This window comes from Meleagris gallopavo, chromosome Z (assembly GCF_905368555.1).
Source record: "Meleagris gallopavo chromosome Z, MGAL_WU_HG_1.1, whole genome shotgun sequence".
Taxonomy (NCBI): Eukaryota; Metazoa; Chordata; class Aves; order Galliformes; family Phasianidae; genus Meleagris; species Meleagris gallopavo.
The window spans coordinates 16,864,714-16,884,255 of record NC_139435.1 but is presented as its reverse complement, the minus strand read 5'-3'; the positions used below and the strand labels follow the sequence as shown (position 1 = coordinate 16,884,255).

Sequence of the window (19,542 nt, the reverse complement as noted above, 5' to 3'; positions counted from 1 at the left end):
ACCTTTGTACAGAGCAGCAGTGAATGATGTTTTGTACTTGTTTTGTCTGTGCATATAGTGCACTTTATGTCTAATGTGAGAATTTTTTTTTCAAACAAACTTCTAATTGTCAATGCAGAAGGTGGCAGTATCTATTGTCAACAAATGTTGCTTCCTGAAAACACGTGTGTTTGGAGCATGGTTTGCCTTCTCAGCTCCTTTTCAACATCTTTGTTTTATCTTCTGGCTACAGAAACACCTGCCTGTCAGCAATCTGTGTAAGTAACTTTTCTTCTGGGCAACTCAGTCTGGCATCAGGAAGAAACATTTAGAGAACAAGATTGAAATAAACAAAGCCATTAGATTTTCAAGATAACTTTCTTGGATATTTACCAAAAAGAATTAAAGAGGATTCTTTCAAAGTCCAAATATGGCAGTTTACACAGGCTGGCAAATTATAGGGATGCTAATATGCCTATGGTATCTTTTAACACTATGTTGTAGGTTCCAAAATTGATTCTCATGTCATTAACAATTTGGTTAATTCAGATACTTCCTATTGTCATTTGAAAAAGTTCTTTTCAGATTTACTAATAATATGTATGTAGGTTGCTCTGAAAGTAATGCCTTCCATTTATTTCCATGGAAACTACAGTAGATTAAAGGAATACAACAGCACTACTTCATAGAGTAATTTCTCAGTACAAAACACTATTTTTCAGCATCATTACAAGCATTAGCTATGCATTTTCACTAGTGATGAACTGGAGCCTAGTAAAAATCTACATGGTCATTTGGAACATGGCTTGTCTTTCACACTGTTTTGACCACTGCTGAAACACACCACCCACTGCCTCACTGTGCTCACATCCACTGTTTTGTCTGAATAAATGCTCAGCAAGTGTTGATGAATGTCAATGGGTGCCATTTTTTAAGCATGGAGGAATTCAGTGATACATCTTTGTTTCATAAGCACTCCGTGTCAGATGTCGTTTTGTCAGACTGCCCCTCAGCTGCCATCTGTCATGCAGCAACATGTAATGGGATATTTGTAGAAAAGTTCAGCCTCTACTGTGAAGCTACCATCTGCCTCTAATGTCGTGGGCCAACATAATAAAATAGGAGGCATTACTTTCAGAGCAGCCCTCGTAATGATCACTATATAGAAAAATGCAAGAAGGTTAAATTTATCTGGAATTCAGTTCAATATGGCCCAGGTTATTCCAAACTGTTGAAATCTGCTGTGAAACATGCATTGCAAGTCTGACACCAATTTTAAAAATGTATTTGAATTCAAAATCTCTAGTGAGATCTAAATCTTTGTCATGAAAAAGCAAAAACTAATGGGAAATATGAGCAATAGCACCCTCATTTTAATAAAAATTAGAACAGGAACTAATAGATCTTAGCAACTTCCAAATGAACAAATTAGACTCAATACGTAAATTGTTGAGTTTCACAAATCTCATTTGTACCTACGTTTGGTTGTAAAAAGTAAGAAGCTTTGCCCTATTAGCACACTCTTACAAAGCTTTACCTCAATAAAATATCAAGCCTCTTCATAGCCACAAAAAAAAAGAGATAAACAATAATTAAAACTGAGAAGAAAGCAAATGAAAAAAATAAATGTTGCTTTAATCACTCTTGTTATAAGAAAAAAAACACGTCACGAGTAGTTAGTTAACTATTTTCATTTAAATGAATAAATGACAACTGATTGTTGCACTGATTATCCTGAAATCATGTAGGGGAGAAGATGTAATTTTTATGTTTCTTGGATCATCCACATCTCAAACTGTCACTGCCAACATTTTATCTTTGTAGCAGATAAAAGCAGATGATTAAAAGGAAGGATGACTAGCTTGCATACAAGACACATAACGCCTTCAAATGACAATGGAATTGCCATCATGCTGACGGCGATGTGGCTTTCAACAGTTAAACTCTGGGGAATGTGCACCTGGTATGAAAAATCATAGCCTTGTTCCTGTCCTCGTCCTGTTCTGGTTTTAGCAGAATTCCAGGTAACAAATGGCCACACAGCACATAATTATTGTCTGTCTAGTCCAGCACTACTTACTGGTGGCAATGGGTAGGTTTCAATGAGCACAGTTATGTGTGAATCCTTGATTCAGGCAATAAGCAACAACAAAAATCCTTTTCCTCAATGTTAGTTGCAGAGAACAGATATAATTTGTTTCTACTGTTGTTTTATTACAAGAAAAAGCATTTTTCATTTTGTAAACCAGACTAAGCCACTAAAGTCAGAACTGAAGGTCCTGTTGTCAAATTCTGGTCAACCTAACCTCATGGGATCCACATCAAGGAATATCTGCTGGGCCACAGCTTTGGGGCTGCTTCCTGTGGTAAACAGCCATCTGTAGCAGGCCTTCCCCTCAGCCCCTTTCACAGCCCCTTGACAGACAGGATGAGATAATGCACATTCACTCAACAGCCAGACAACTTCTATGGACTGACGCATGATAAGCCAACCCTCAATACGTGATACAGCGTCTAGAATATAACATTTGGGGCTGAGCAGTATTTCCGACTGAAGTATCTGATTGTAAACTATGTCAGAAAACATGCAGGCTTAAATAGCCTATTCCATCGGGACAGGAGGCATCTAATACAACCTCTAGTCATTTTTCAATAGTTTGGAAGATAAAAGTTATAGTGGCATGGAGAAATAACACATTTGGTCTGTTTGGTTCATAATTTGGGAAACTAGCTGCAGTTTTGAATAATTTAATCATTTTTTTCCTAGGCATTTGTCTTAAATGATTAGGCTTCTGGGTTTTTTTGACTGTATGACTAGAATTTAAAATTAAGTTTTTGATCAAATTATTAAAACTGATCCATGAATAAAATGAGAAAACAATAAAGTCTCCATGTTTTATTTCATCCTCTCAAGTATGTTGATGAGATATAAACTCTCATAAATTACCAAATTTCTGAGAAGCCTCTTTTTAAGTTGCTTTAATCCACTAGCACATACTTTATCTGCTGTTGAATTTTAGTTAAAATAGGCGAACACTAATGAAATAATTCATTTCAAGGAGATTTGCAGCTTTGGATTCAAAATATAAGTAATCTCGTATAAAAAAGTCATTTTCAGGTCAATCCATACCTTATGCACTAGGTTAACAGAATTTACCTAGGTGTACATTTATAAATGCAAGTTTGTCTGAGGTGAAGCAGGAGGAGTTTGCCTGAAAGAGAACACCAGGTCGTGTTCTATACTTGTAAAGCTGCATGATGATAAGAGCATTTTTTCTTGTAGCAATATATTAGGAAAACAGAAAGTAATGAGATCTGAGCTGAAATACACTTGGAAGTGACGAGGGTATTCTTTGGTTTGCGGTTTGTAGTTCTAAGCTTTCTGTCAGTTTTGTTGTTTAATGGAACACAAACTTATCACAGGCAAAGTGCAGATGTTACTCCTCATTGCTTTCTAATTAGAGCTCGTACGCAATCATTCCTTTCCTTACTTTCTGTTCAAAACACACCAAAAAACCCTTTATACTGGACGTGGATTTGGTTTGGTAGTTGCATTCAGTAGTGCCATTGTTTTCTGACCTAAGGACCCTTACTGCAGAAACTTTCAACAAGTACTCTGGCATCCACCTCAGGGTGAGCACAGTGTAATTAATGTGTGTGCCCCAGGAAAAATAAGCAAAAATGTATTCAAATATTTGATAGCTCTGCTGATTTGTGGGGCAGAGGATGTAAGAAACATACACACACTTGAAAATCCTGTTAACTCCATGGGGAAATACATGGACCTATTAACCTGCTTGGTGCTAGATTCCACTATTCTTCCACTGTTCTGCCAGATCTTGATAGGGTTCTTTTTCGTGGAGGCCAAGATAATGACAGAAACTGTGCCCAAAACTATTTGCTGAAGTAGATATCAGTTGTACACAACATGAAAGTGTCTGAAGACTGTCAAAATTCTCCTTCTGGAGGAAGGCTCTGGGTTGGTTAGCATAATGCCTCAGAGGCTTCAGGATGTCTAAATGAGATGGAGAGAGCATGAAGACTGCAAGAAAGATGGGATGAAGAGTTACATTCTTGTTCCACTTCTGCTTTTAGGAGATGATTTTTGTGTGTGGCAAAAGTAGAACAGTGAAAAATAAAAGTGCTCAGGAGACATTTAAATGAAGAGAAGAAAATGCCCACAATGAAGAAAAGACTGTTCATGAGGGCTAAGAGTGAGATGGAAAGATTGCATGACAGAGAAGTTTTTATCCCTGTTTCTTTGTCTTGCAATCTTTTCATCTCACTCTTATCTTAGGATAAAAACTGGCACTCATCCTAACAAAAGAAAATGCACGCAGTGCTGTAGAAGATTCTGTATTGGCTCCTGCTGCTGTTAGACCTTGGTTGGCCCTTCCCTAACGTTTTATCAGCTAGGAGATGCTGAAGTCCTCTTATGGCCATTCTGGAATCACCTTATTATTCTGGAAAATATATATGCTTCAAAGATGGGTAGTTATGAAAAGGAAGAGTGACTTATTCCTAAAGAAAAATAACAGTTGAAACAAATTTTATCATTTTGTGTATCTAAATGAATTAGTTCAGCTTGTTTTTTTCTCTGCCAGTGGAAAGGCTATTATCTTGTCAAGAGGAAAGAATACATATAAATATTATCTCTTAAGGGCATCTATCTCAAACTCTAACAAATAATAACATCTTCCACATGTGACTACAGACCTCCTTGTTATCATCCCAAGGAGCGCAACATGAGCTGAGCTTTTAATAGCTTTCTCATTCATTACAGGAAACAGCTACTTAGTCAAGTCTCAACTATACATAAAGCGTAGCTAAGTCTTTTGCATGTTGTAAGATAACTGTGCTTCTTTAATGACAACAACATTTTCAAAAACATTTTAGTACAGAAAAGGAAAAATCATACTAATATATAAGAAGTGGTTTTATTGCCATAATCATCCATAGAGATTTCACATTTTACTTTTTTTTTTTTTTTTTTTAAATTAATGATCAAAATCAGCCAGGGCTACAAGTAAACAGATACACCCCATCGATCCTAAATTTTTTGCTTCTAAAATTAATACCTAGGATTTGAAACCCAAGTAGTGCAGTGAGATTCTGCACATGTGCCATGAGCAAACATTTGTTACCCAGATATTTGGCTTCTTTGTCAGAAACTGATAAAGTCAGAATATATTTACCATACAGATGGAGTAGGGAAAGAATAAGAAACACGATATTTGTCATTTTATTGACAATATCTCACAATAAAATTAATGAAAAAGCTTGTTCCAGACTGACATGTTTTATTCTCGCTCTGTAGTAGACACCTTTGTGGCAATCGAGCAATCAGAGTATATTCATAGATCAATTATTTATGTCAAATAGAAGGGATCAAAATCTCTGTCACATTATCTCAGGCTTAAAAGTACAAACAATATTGTCAGAATATATGCACCTGGGCACCTATGTAAAACATGCAAAGAATCATCATTTACATACTCTTTTCTTTAATCTATGAAGATGCTGAATGTTTGAAGATTATTCCCAAGATGTTTTCCTCAGATTCTTGGAACTCAAGAACTGAAAAATAATGGAGATGTTTTTCTGCATGGAAAATCTTTTTCCTAGATGGACAAACGGCTTGATCAGAGTGATATAAATTACTAGTAGAAATCTCACAAGAGAAACATCTGCTGATGAAACTATTGATAGGGTGGTGGGGAGGTAAAGGTGGAGCATTGGAGGATTGATCAAATTTAGTATTACATTCAGAAAGGTAGATTTTCTGAAGTAGAGAGAAGGTATGTGACTTCCACATACTTTCAAGAAACTCCAGTGGAGATCTTGGAGCTGAGAAGCCTTTCTTTCTCTGGAAAAACAGATGATTTTAGAGTTGTAAATAAAGATTTCAGCATAAAGGAATCCTAATCTATTTTTCATTAAGTTTTCCCATTTATAAACTGCCTTTTTACTGCACGTGACAGATCTAGTCTTGTTTGCTTTGTGGAGCGCTGACCACTGTTACCATGTAGTAGACATTTTCCATCACTCTGTGACAATTCCTGTTCCTTAAACACGCTCTCCAAGCAGAGTGAAATTATTTGACTTGATTCATAAACTAATTGAGAGGAAGCCAAAAGGTGCAATTACATTGCTTTCACATCTACTTTGGCTTTCAGGTTCAGACGAGGCACGCCACTTATTTCTGTGTGTAGTTATATGCAGATCTATTTCCAATATTCTTTGTAGCTGCTGTAGCTGAGGGTCTTTGCAGGTAAGCCCATGGCTACTCAGGTCAGCACATAGGTACCTAGTCTGCCCTGTTCTCCACATAGCACCTGGTCTGCCTGGAGAAGGGATGTAAATACCTCATGTCTGCAGCAAGTAGGAAATGTCCCAAAGCCTCTATTTTTACCAAAGTGAAGCTGGGTTGCCGTGCTACAGTCGAAACAAAGAGTAATTAGTAATACATTGAAAAGATACAAGAAAAGAAATCATACAAAGGGGAGTCCTTGCTGCTACCTCACTCTCCTGATTCTTATCTTTTACTTCCTATTTCTGGCTTTTTATTCTGGACTTTGCAGCTCTGCTTCCTTTTGGTGTTTCCCTTTGAATCTTAGCTTGTTGCACTGCATTGTGCTTATTGCTTTTAGTAAAGGAAGCCTAGGAAAAGGTTGGATCATTCAGGAATGCACAGGAACATATTTTTAGTTAAGGGACTGCCTTTTGGAAAACAGCAACAAGGATCACGTGTTAAACCTTTTCCAATGTTTAAGGATGTATAATGCTTCCCGTTTAACCCAACTTACGTGTTCAAAAGACTGGATGACTACAGTATTCAAAATGCTTAAGTTAGAGTTGAAGAGATTGACATTCTGCTTACAGAATAAAATAAGCTAAGCCTTGCATTATTGCCTTTATGGTTAGATTGCTCCTGCGCATCAGTCACATCCATGTGCCACCAAGTGTGTCATTTCATGCTGATCTTCAACAGATGGGTCAAACTTTTCAAAGGGCATAAATACAAACTCTAGGCTCTCAAACAAATTCAGAAATGGATTATTTGCAAACAATGTAGAAAAACTGTACTCTGAAGTTTGGAACCCCAATACATAGCTCACTGATGCTGAAGCAGTAGTTACTTTGTTCTCTTCAAATGCCATATTATATGTGGTGATGTAATTATGATGTAAATTGGCACTAATTTATACTGTAAATTTGAAAAAAATTTAGCACAGATATGATCTGATCCAGAATATTTTCCACTTTCAAAGTATATTTATTCTGCAAGTTAAATAATAGTGTCAAATTTTCTGCTGTTGATAGCTAGAGAAGCTTCATTAATTCCCATCGCAGCAGTTTTCAAGGGAGGGCTCTACAGGCTCAAGCTGTTCATTGGAAAGAAATGCTTAATGGATTCAACAGGTAAAACAACAAAGGAACACTAAAACCGGAGGGAGCAAGCAGTGGATTTATTTCACCACTTGGTCAGTGGACAGTATGGAAGATCATTATTTCTTCCATGACACTTATGTATATGCCAGATCTCTATCAGCTCGTATTGTTTTCTTCCATTACATGTATATTTTGATCCATTGTAATAATTTACTTTGGCTTCTACCTCCAAGCACAGAATACAGTTTCCATTTTATTCCAAATAATATTGGCTTGTTGCTAGGGAAGTGTGCTGATTTCTTTTACAATTTCTTTTCCTCACCACATCTGTGTGTAATTTTTTTCTTTATCATCTCCCTAGGACATTTTCCCTGTGAGAAACCCAAATGCAAAATGCTGCCCTTTCAGATCTTGTTTGGTGTTTCACATGAGGACCGCCTCCTAAATTTATTTACGCAAAAGCGTTTTACCGTCTTGTGTTTACCATCAGGCATAAATACCTATGATCAAGTGCAGATGGGTCTGCACGCTCCTCTATTATCCATTAATGAACAGGCAGAACTGAATTTAAGGGCAGGTGCAAATCAATTCAGGAGCGTGACCGGAGGGAGAGTCTTCCTGCTCTTCACTACTCCAGACCTGTAGGGTTTAGTGCACTGAGAACGTGACCTGCTATCTGAGCTTCAGCAAGCAGAGTGAGCTAGGGGACCGATACAGCAGCTACTCTGCTTTGGCTGAGCTGTGGCTGTGATGGGGTCAGGAACGCAGAGCCATTTCTGATCTGCCTGCCCCCTTACACCTCCTCAGTCTCAGCTACAACCTTCCTTCAATGCTTGTAGCATTCCCAGAGGAACAGATGCATGGGATTCTAAAGATAAAGTCACCCTGATACTACTCATTGCTGTCACTTCATGGCTACCAATAAAACAGTCAGTTTATGTGAAAAGCCATCTTTAATGTTTCCATTTTTATACTTTAAACTCACTGGTTGTGGTCCTGCCTTACATGTGAAAATAGTTATGAGCTAGTGCATACATGCCTCTGCCTGCCAGCCTGCCTGCAGTGTTTAGCAGTAATGTATTTTGCGTGATTATATACTTTTAAGATGGATACAGTTATTGCAAATACATACACAGCCTATGTGTAGACCCCTTCTGATGTGATAAATCTCCTACTCCCCTCCCCTCCTTTCCCCCCTTCCCACCTCACTTCCTATCCTATCCTATCCTAGCCTATCCTATCCTGGCCTATCCTAGCCTAGCCTAGCCTAGCCTAGCCTGGCCTATCCCATCCCATCCTAGCCTAGCCTAGCCTAGCTTAGTCTACCCTATCCTACCCTATCCTCCCCACCCACCCACCCACCCCACCCCACCCTACCCTACTCCATCCCTCCATCCTAGCTTTTATAACCATGTACACCAGAAGAAAATCCTCTCAAATGCAACATAAAATGTGCTGTTTTTTTCTTCTTCTCCATATGAAAGCAGACCTAAGCATTTTGTTTTGGACCTGTCAGTGAACATTTGTATTCATAAAGAGAAGACTTTCCTGATCGCTTGTATTTCCAGCAAATTTCCAGCCCTCTCTTCTATTTGGCAAAATTCTGGCAGCATCCCCAACCCACGCGAGATGCAGGATTCCCAAATGGTGTGCTGGTCACATACAAGTTTATGTTGACTCCCTTCCCACTAACTTCAGTGGCAGCAACTTTTGCTGTTCTCGGATTTATTTATGATTAGGCTTATTCCGTTTTTCCTTTCCTGCAGATCTTTATTTCTCTGGAGCAGAAATTTCCATCTCTCTGGTGGCTCATCTGTCTCACTGAACTCCTAGCTTGTTTGCTGTTTCTTGTCAAGGCTTTGGCACTGTGAATGAAGTCTAAGAGGGATGGGGAAAAAACTCAGGCTTATTTTCTGTTTATTCACACTGGTTTCACTCAGGAACATCAGCAGGGTGTCCCACAGATCTCAGTCACTGGAGGTGGCATAGGGAGAGACGGATCTGTCCCTCTGGTCTGTGCTGGGGCTGCAGATCAGTGCTGGCAGAGGATGGAGGTTCCCTCTTGGTCTGCGAGGTTAGAGGCATCTCATTTTCCACAATTTCTTGCAGAACAGCCCCAGAAATGCTGTTTTCATTCTGGTCTTATTCTAGCAATACCCTCTGAGTAAGTTGTTTAGTTCAACTCCACTTAAATACCAATTAGAAAGTACTATTTCAAGCAGGCAGGAAAAACATCACTGAAATATCTGAGCTCAGATCCTAACTGCCATGATCTCATTTTGCGCTTTGCAGCAACTGTCCACCTCCCCTCAAAGGAGAGGGGATTTTTCTGTCCAAAATCACCGTGGCCATGAAACAGCCACTGAACTCTCCCTGGCTCCCTGTGTGCTCGGGGCAGAACGGTGCTGGAGAAAGGTATGCATCCTTCTTGTTTCTTTTTTTTCTTGTCTTTTTTTTTTTTTTTTTTTCCTTTTCGGTTGTGTGGTTTTGTTAGTTGGTTGTTTTTTTTTTTTTTTTCCTCTTGGCAGTCGTCCTTGAGCATTTGAGACGGATGTGAGAGTTTTCAGTCCTCATGCAAAACAACCAACTAAACATAACAGATTACATCAGCTCAGGCTTTTCAATTCCTGGATGGCAGTAGAGTGCTAATCCAACCTTCATCCTGGATTTCATAAACTGAAACAAGGGAGGCTGGCAGGAGCAGCGCTGCCGGATTGAGGAAGCTGACGACGGTGCAGCATGTGGGCAACACGCTGTATAAAGCTCATAAACTTGTAGGCTGATGTGTGCAGCTACTGCTTTGGATTCTGTATCGCTGCTTCCCTCCGCACCAGGCGCCGGGCTGAACACCGCAACCCGCTCCCTGGGACCGAGCGTTGACCCCTGCGAGACATGAAGGGCTTCCTGTTGCTCACGCTCCTCCTAATGCCTGCACACGCTGGAGCTGCTTGGAGTGCGAAATACGCGGTCGATTGCCCCGAGCCCTGTGACAGTAATGCGTGCAAAAGCACCTTGCGCTGTAAGCGGACGGTGCTGGACGACTGCGGCTGCTGCCGGGTGTGCGCGGCAGTGCTGGGCGAGACGTGCTATCGCACGGTCTCGGGTATGGATGGTGTCAAGTGCGGCCCGGGGCTGAAGTGCCAGTTTTACACTGAGGAGGATGATTTTGGTGATGAATTTGGTATCTGCAAAGGTAATGACCATCGCATTGCATGCACTCACTGCAGTGATTTGACAGCAGCCTATGTATAGCCTCCTGCTTGTAAGGTCTGAAAAGAGGTTTTTCCAGCTCAGCTCTTATCCGAGAGGAAAGTGGGAAATACCTGCCTTTATCAAAAGGTGTTACATGTAGGAGGGGCCAGGCTTACTGATGGGAGAGCGTTGTTTAGGATCAGGGATATCTGTGGGAAAGCACAGATGGGTTCTACACAGAGATAAAAAGATTTGTGGTTGAGACTTCGGAGACTCAGGAGCTGTCCTGACCTCTATGCTGAGCTGCACAATGGCTTTGTGTAGCACGCAAAGACCTTAATCCTGTGTGTCCAGCCTTGCCGAAGGACGCTGTGTCTTATTCATTCCTGCCTGTGAGGTGCTCAGCTGCTCTGGGGATGTGGTCAGGGCAGGCAGAGCCCTGTGGCAGGAGATGGGGAGCAGGAGGGTGCGGGCTGCCTCTGCTTGCAGCTGCTGCCAGGTAGGCTGCATCTCCCCTCAGATCAGCACATTCCAGCTAAGAGCATCACTGCTCCATGCAAAAAGGATAATCTTCTAAAAGAGAAAAGGAATTAGATTGCTGAGAGGTTGGGGAAAGCTTTTAAAATAAACCGTTAACAATAATGCTTTACAAAGCATGAAAGCAGTGAGTTTTCCTGCATTTGTGTGCCACTTCAGTGAGTAGATACAGATATACTTCTGAATAACTTCCTTAAACACAGAGGCATCTTGGCAGTTAAATGTTAGGGGTACTAATAGTCGTAGTGAAAGGCGTTAGTGAGGATCAGGCACTGCAAAAATCAGGCACTGCAAAAAAATTCAGGCTGACTTACACAAAGTATGCATTTATTTATGTTGGGATGTGAAAGTGAATTCATGTGCATGTTTGAGGGTGAAATTCAAAACCCTCATTTTGTTTCTAAGGCATAGAATTTACACGTAAGGATCGTGTCTTTGGTGCACGCATCAAAATAACTTTCATGAGATAGCTGACTGATCTTCATTTTACTAAAATTATTGTAGTGCATGGTACCATCTCTAATCATTTTAACAGTTATTTGAACTATTCTTTATTTTTCACTATCCTCAAATGAATGTCTTTCAATGGCACAGTTAAAAGTGGAAAAAGAAATGCTGAGGGAGATGAGATCTCAATTTCTGAAGCTGATTTTTGGAAGCACTGTTGAAAATACGAAGTAAAACCTTTTTTGTTTCCCAACAAACCAAAGAAAATACTCTCAATAAATGCATAACAAGCTGAAGTTGTAAATCAATATTTAAGACTTGTATTGCCCATAGGTAGATTTGCACTTAATATTACAGGGCTCATTTCTAATTTCTTTTTTTCTTCTCTGCTCAGAGACAGCACAGTCTCCTTCTGTACTTACATGAATGCCATCAGGCTAAGTGTAGAGACAAGTATTCTTAACTAAGCTATCCATTTATAGCTATTTTAGCAGATTACCCTCTAATTTCAATAACTTCTGTGTTTGCAGTAATTCTTGGAGTCAGAGAGGCTGGATTCTCTCTAATATAAATTCGAATTTGTTTTTAAGTAGCGGACAAAAAACCTGAACTCCCTGTTCTTCAATGTCTGAATTCTGGGATGGCTAGAACATGCACAGTGTGTTTCAGAGCAGCTTTCTGAGTATTAATTCATGTTCTTTGTGGTTCTTATCTAAAAAAGGCTTTAGGGGTTTCCATATTTTTGTCAGCAGCAGTGTCATTATTGTTCAATACAGTCTATGAAGACTGGTGCTCTGCACTTTTATTAGTAAGATACATTTCTGTCACAGAGAAAATCTACTCTTGCTTCCCTTAAATCATTGTAAACTATCTGGTAATTTACGTAGGAACAGGTCCCTGTTGAATATTACTTACAAACTGCAAAGTTGAGTAAAATTTCCCGTTTTTGTCAGACCTTAAGGGCATCATCGATGCCAGAGTTATTGCATGGTTCTTTGGATTTGGGCATATTTCCATTTCGGGCCTTTGTGTCCCAGCTTTCCGAGCTGAGTAACTGAGCACTCACTACATACAGATTAAGGCTTCATGGGATGTGTGCTGTCAGCTCTGCTTGTTCTTCAGGGAGGACTGTGCACACACAAACTGTTTACTTGTGACAAGGTTTGGGTTTTGTTTTGTGTGGACAAACAGCAAATCAAAGACTGTACGTGAAAGGAGGTATATGAACACTTGTGAGGTTCTCCAAGCTGCAATGATTCATTGTGTGATGCTCAGTAGGGAATGCCCAGCAGGTAACTGGTTGGATTTTCAGTGCTTTTCCTTAATGGAAAAGTGCCCAGTGGGAACACAGATAATTGTAAAATGTGGGCTTCATTTTGGGGCTGACTTTTCAGATACATCAGGCTGTATAGAAAAATTAAATATTTGCATTGGTTCAAGAGGAGACTGGACAGAGAAGGATAAACCTATTGTGGGATGCTAAATGTGCAGAAACCAGGTCTGGCTTGGAAGGTCCCAGTGCTCAAAATAGGGGAGAACAGAAGAACAAGACAGGAAGGTATTATAAGTGCATAACGTGGCCAGTGCCCTTCTGGAGGGTTTTGTGGGAGCCTGGGCTACCTGTGTCCTTGGCCCAATGAGGGATTAACATGCTCCGAGGGCTAGAATGGGAAATGCTCTGGGACTCATCATTTAGGGTGGCCCCGGATTGGAAAGTCTGAACATACAGACCTTTCTTCTGGCACACTCCACATGTCCCTCAGGTTGATTTCTTGTTGGGGTGCTTGGAGAGGGCATGTTCATTCTGGAGTTTCTGTGTTGTTATCTCTTAACTTCTGGTCCTGCAAAGATGTGAACAGCAACACAGAGGATGACAAAGTCTGTGACACGGGGTCTCACAACTCTGGGAAATTATGCGTTGTAGCGAAGTCACATTATGCAATCCCCTGTCATGCAATCTGTGTCCATCCTGGCATGGGGCAAATCCTCTGCACCTGATTGCTATTTGTCATATGCAGGCAGCGCTTCGCACTCTGAGAAATCTTTGCGTGTGTGCTGGGATGTTCCCAGGAGTGCTCCCCATGTCTGGGGATGCGAGGATGCACTGCCTCCCTGGAGAGCTCTGTAGGGTTGTGCAGGGCACCTGCTGGGCCTCAGCCTTCTGCACCTCAGCACGGGCAGCAGCGAGTCTGTGAATCCTCCAGACCAGGTGATCTTGTGCCCAAACAGTGAGCTCAGAAGCTTTCTGAAGTATTCTTCTTTTCTAAATGCAATGTTAAACCTCTGATGACAGCCTCGATGACTGTGTATTCATGTGTTCATATTGCCTTCTATTTGCATTTTAAAACTACAAGAGTTTTGGTGAAGAGTAGCACACTGTAAACAATCTATAGGAAAAGGAATGATGTATATAATGTGTATAATATGTGGAAAGGAAAATCTGCGGTTATTAGAACTTGAAAATACTTGTATCAAAAAGTCAGCGTCCTAAAATGCTTTCATTAAGGTTTAGCTGGATGCCACTAAAAGGTTTTCCACTTCTAAGGACATAGCCAGGCCAGCTATTGAGGACTCTGGTAGCTGACCTCGATCACTGAGGAATACTTTGCTATATTGCTTTTTTTCAGAGTGTCCCTACGGTACCTATGGCATGGAGTGCAGGAAAACTTGCAACTGTCCATCTGGCATCTGTGACAGAGTCACTGGGAAGTGTTTGAAGTTCCCATTTTTTCAACTGTCTGCTTCAAAGCCTCCAAATCGACGAAAAATAATTTCTCACACAGGTAAGACCTGCCGGGGCAGCTGGTTTTAGCAGAAATCTCCTTGTACATGATCTACTGCCATGCTGTGTGAGCTCTGCGTGAGCAATTATACTTCGGTGAAGCTGTGCAAAGAGCTAACAGCACAAGGCTTCCCCTGACTGGCAGCTCCCTTAGCATAAGGCAAGGAATTAGGTGAGCAGTAACACATGGAAAAAAAAATTAAGAAATCACAATATTCAAGAAATTCTTTGCAGCTGTTGAGTGCACTAAGAGTGCAGTGTCACCTGTGCAATGGGAGGATGTGTGAGGACTTGCATCAACCAGCTCATATGAAGTCAAAACAGGATTTCATTATATTAACATTGCCATTGTCAGCTAATATATGGTAAAAATAACAAAAAATAACATATTTTTTCACTTGAAAACAGAGCATTCTACATTTTCAGATGTCAGTGATCTGTTTAATGAAATGCTTTAGTTTAGTTGTTAATCACAATACTTTTGGAATAAGTTCTAATGTCTAGGATTGTGTCTGAAACCTGTAGCAGATCTTTTCAGACTTACTTAAACAAACAAACAAACAAAATGGCATATATGGAAAATTGAAATGTTTGAGGAGTTAGGAAGTGAACATTGAATTTTTCAAAGCTGGGATTAACTTTTCTTTCCATTAGGTTTATTTTCTTGAGGTATACCTAACCAAACAATACTTACCTTAAATACAAGTACCAGTCAAAATGAATACAAATGCAAAGATTGTAAATAAATATCAGAGATTTAATTCTAGACTTACTGGAGGATTCTCTGGGGTTTTACTCCAAATACATTGGATTTTATTTCTCCTTAAACAACAGTTTTCTTGCCTAGTTTTGATTTTTCTCTTGCTATTTTTAGCTATTCTGAGCTTTTAGCATTGATACCTGTTATGTTTCTTCCACTCTGTTTAGAAAAGCTTAGACAGAAACAAACTGCCTTACACTAGTACTTTATTTAAAGTGATTGTTCAAAACACTTTGCAAGATGAATCAGTCCTGATTCTTTCTGATTTTCCCTTATGATTTTGTTCTTTCACCTTTTCAGGTGTTTTTTTTGATTTGTTTTGTTTTGTTTTTTAAATTACTAAATTTAAATGATGAAAGGGGGCTAAAATATCATTAAGAAAATATTCCTTGCTTTTTACTTTACTTAGTTTATTTTTCAGATGTATTCCAGATACTATACTTATGTTATATTCCAGACCTTCTTTTTCATTGATGCCTCGAGACTTTTCCCTTCACTTTTGTCCTAAAACTTCCGCACCCTCAGTGCATATTGTTTTATCCCAGCCAGGATGAAATTCTTATCCTATGGAAACAAGTGGGACTTTTTTACCCATGCAAATGTTACACCAACTTATATTCCTCCCTCAAATGTGGGATGAATGTAGACCAGGTGCTCTGTGCATAGTGCCTCATAGGATGATCACACTAGGTTTCGTTTAACACTGGTATTCAGAGGTGGCTATATAATTCAGAGCAGATCCTCAGTTAATTAGAACAGCTGTGGATATTTCTGTATTTTAATTGGGTATTTCTGGCCCATGTATTCCATGAAGGCATTATGCCTACATTTACCCTGAGGACTTTAAGTCTTCCAGAGCGTGTTTCTGTGTATTACAGTGTGGTTGCCTTCCCCATCAAACAGTAGGGCAGTGGCTGCCACACATTGCCCTGGGCCAGCAATCCCTGCCAAGCGAGCTCAGCCGCAGCTCAGGAATCAGCATGAGCCAGGAACCACTTCCAGTAGACAAAATGGATATATTTTAACCTTTTTTTTTCTTTTTTTTTTTTTTCTTTTCTGTAAGAGAGCCTTATGGCATGCATTGGGCTGTTGCATGCCAGCTGGCCTCTGCCTGAGCATAGCTGCAGCTTCAGCCCTTTGAGGATATGCGGCTGGTTCCATGTCATTTGTGAGCATTACAGTGAGAACTGAAAACCAAACTCATATCACCTGCTTTTTGCTTAGACTATTAGGAGATGCATCTGTCTTATTCCACAATTTGGCAGAAATTCTGCAACCAGATAACTGGCGGCATTCAGGTGAATTCCTGCAAAAACTATTGTCAGCTGAGACTTTTCTGAAATGTTCCTAAAACCAGAGACGTTGCTGTAGGAAATTATTCTAATCATCTCATTCCCATGAAATCTACTTTATTATTATGTTTTCAGATAACGACATGGCATCTGGGGATGGCAATTCTGTAAAAGAGGAATTTATTAAGGAGAAAGCAATTCACACCCCGGTGATGAAGTGGCTAAATCCTCGCTGATAGTTACTTGTGCTAATAAGACTTTCAAAAGAACGCATTTCTCACAGATTATTGAAGATGCAACAACACACTTTAAGAAGGAAGTAAATCTATAGCATATGAAAATGTAACCTCCACAGGCCAATTGTGATTCTGTTTGTCATGAGAAAAATGTTTACTTAAAAATAGACTGTACAGTGTATATGATTTTTGATATTTGTTTTGATAAGTATTTGAAGAAAGAAACATTGGGGATCTCTGAATGTATAGTAATATTGAAAAAAGAGCACAATTCATTTAAATAATATCATAAGCCCATTTTTGCAGCCTCAGTCCAGGAAAGCTCTCACTGAATTCTCTTGACAGTTTGGGTGAATGAAACCATGGGTATGGAGCCAAGGCAATAAAAAGGGATGTCAACAAATCCCAGGATAGAAAGTGATACCCCTGAGTCACACCAACTAGTAGCAACAACATAGGAGCTCAGTGGTGTGAATTAAATAAACCAGTGTTAGTCACTGGTCATTTTCTGCTCTTTGGAAGTTTGGTGACAATTGCTTGAAGGTAAATACATCTTTCTTCAGGGAGAAAACACATTTGAATTTATATTGAAGAACTTAGCTGAAATACTGCAGGCATATCCCATATTAAGGAGGACTTCTGAAATTAAATTCAGAAAAGCACACTCAGTAAATTATACTGATATATAGAGAAGGATCAGAAAAGAAAGAAGTTGCTTGGCATTATTTAAATGGGTATGCTTCTATAAAGCAGCTGCTTCGGTGCTGTTAGAGCAATGCCTCCATTTATTGGGTGAGAGGCCAGCAAATGGACCTTCATCCTCTCCATCCTCATCATGGGCTGTTGCTCAGCTGTAACTCTACTGGAATTCATCTAATCAAATGAATGGAAAACTCAGACTCTCAGTTAAGTGACAGGACAGTCACAGCACACAGAGTTCCAGGTGACCCTACTGGAGCAGGGGTTGGTCCAGGTGACCTCCAGAGGTCCCTTACACCCTCAGCCATTCTGGGATTCTGTGATGCTTTGGTGTCAAACCCTTCATTTCTTATGTGCATGAGCAAGCATCCCTATTTTAGCCTGTATAATTTATATACTTCAGAATGTTTTGGGAACTGGTAGCATCCATCATTCAATCCAAACTGGATTATATTTGTAACACAAAACGCCACAAAGAGATCGGTTTTCTGGTATGTTTGGAAATGACTGGATCTTCAGATAAAGGAAGTGAATGTAGCGTAACAGAACGAACCTGTGTTGCATAAGTTCAGAACTGCCTCATAAGACAGAAAACTCTCATTGGAAATGTACTTTGAATTGAATTGCATATTCGCTTTGAAAGCAATGTGAGCTTTGACAGTGACTTCAGTAAAATAAGGAGCACAGAGTACCACTGCCAAGGTTTTTTGCAGGATCTGAAAATTTACCTTGTAACTACAATCAGAAGAAACTCTGTAGCCTTTAAGAAGTCCAGACCTTGATCCAAAGCCAGCTTCAGTGAAATCAGGTTGCTTACCTGAGAGGGAAACACTGAGTCACACCGTGTCAGAGCAAAAGGACAATGTCTGCTATGGACTTCAAACATCAATATGGCAGCATGGGTCCATGATAATCCAGAAAGCATAAATCTCAAACTAGCAGAAACCACATTTTAACCCGTAATGAATGTCTAGGACTAAGAGGGACAAATCCTATCTTGGGATATTTAGAGGAAAACATATTGATACTCATCTATTGATATCAAAAGCAATCTTCTGACACTTTCAGTGAGAGCAAAATCCAATCCACGCTCTTTCAGCAGACTGAATTGCATTATTTAAAGAATATAGTAAATATTTGCATACGTTATTGTTGTTTTACAAGTGTCATAAATGATGTTCTTGAATGTAAATCTAATAAGCTGGTTGATTTTTAAAAGTATGTGTTACTATTGTTCAATAAAAAACGTCTGAAAGCATCACTGTTGTGTTTATCCATTAACGACAGTACTGCTGGTGATTGCACAGCCCCTAGGCATGCAGACTAGGCAGTTTTCTTCCCAAATGATTTCACAATGTCTGCATCTACTTGGTGAATTTGCTAGGGACTTTTCTTTGCAGAAGCCGAGAGCTAAGGGAATGGCCTGTTTCCAGAGTGCCCAGGTGGCTTGTGTCTTTGCCTTCCCACCATCTCACCTTCACAACCAGGTGGCTGGGCCCAGGTTGCCTGCCAGGGGAAGTCCCTCGCTGGCTTACCCCTAAGCACAGAACAGAACATGTTTGGGAACCTCTCAATGGCCAGGAAGGAATTTGATTTGCCAAATGGTTATAGCCTGTGGATTCATATATGGCAAATAAAAGATGAATGGAGAAGGAGTGGGATATATGCAAACTGTTTTTGTATGCTTTCTTCTGTTTTCCATCCAATTTACAAAATGCTTTTGCATTTCCTCAGCTACCCTGGGGGTAGATTGCTCCACACAGAGTAGGTTCCAACATGAAATTATGATGGAAGAAATCATCATCTTTTCAAACTTCTTTCTATTGCTACTAGTAGCAATGGGATTACACTGGTAAAGGAAATAATGCAAATGATGAAAGGGTTATTAAGGGAACAAAGGCTCTTAACCTTCCTCTCTATTTTCTAACTTCTCCTCTCACATCTGCTCTTGCTTCACACTGCACACTCTAGGTCTCTTCCCTTTGCAGGTGTGGAATTTCATAGACTTCTTTACTTTTCTTTACCTGCTTGTTTCATTCTTTTTCAGATGACCTTTCCTTCCATCATAAACCTGAATTTAGATATAGATGTTCTTCTCTCGTGGGGTAAAATACATAAGATGGATAATCAAACAGTGTTGTTGGGTCACATAGATTATAGATTCGGTTTTAGTGGGGCCTTATATTATTTCCAGTAAGAGTATGTTTGGAAAATAGGTCTCACTTC

At 39.8% G+C, this 19,542-nt stretch overlaps 1 protein-coding gene across 1 annotated transcript; it reads left to right on the top strand.

Annotated features, from left to right (window-relative positions):
• Nucleotides 1-9,669: 9,669 nt before the first annotated feature.
• ESM1 (endothelial cell specific molecule 1) lies at nucleotides 9,670-18,574 on the top strand. Its single transcript, XM_010725411.4, has 3 exons — nucleotides 9,670-10,564; nucleotides 14,175-14,330; nucleotides 16,517-18,574. Exons 1-3 carry the CDS (start codon nucleotides 10,264-10,266, stop codon nucleotides 16,615-16,617), a joined length of 558 nt encoding a protein of 185 aa, XP_010723713.1. The 5' UTR covers nucleotides 9,670-10,263; the 3' UTR covers nucleotides 16,618-18,574.
• The last annotated feature ends 968 nt before the right edge of the window (nucleotides 18,575-19,542 follow it).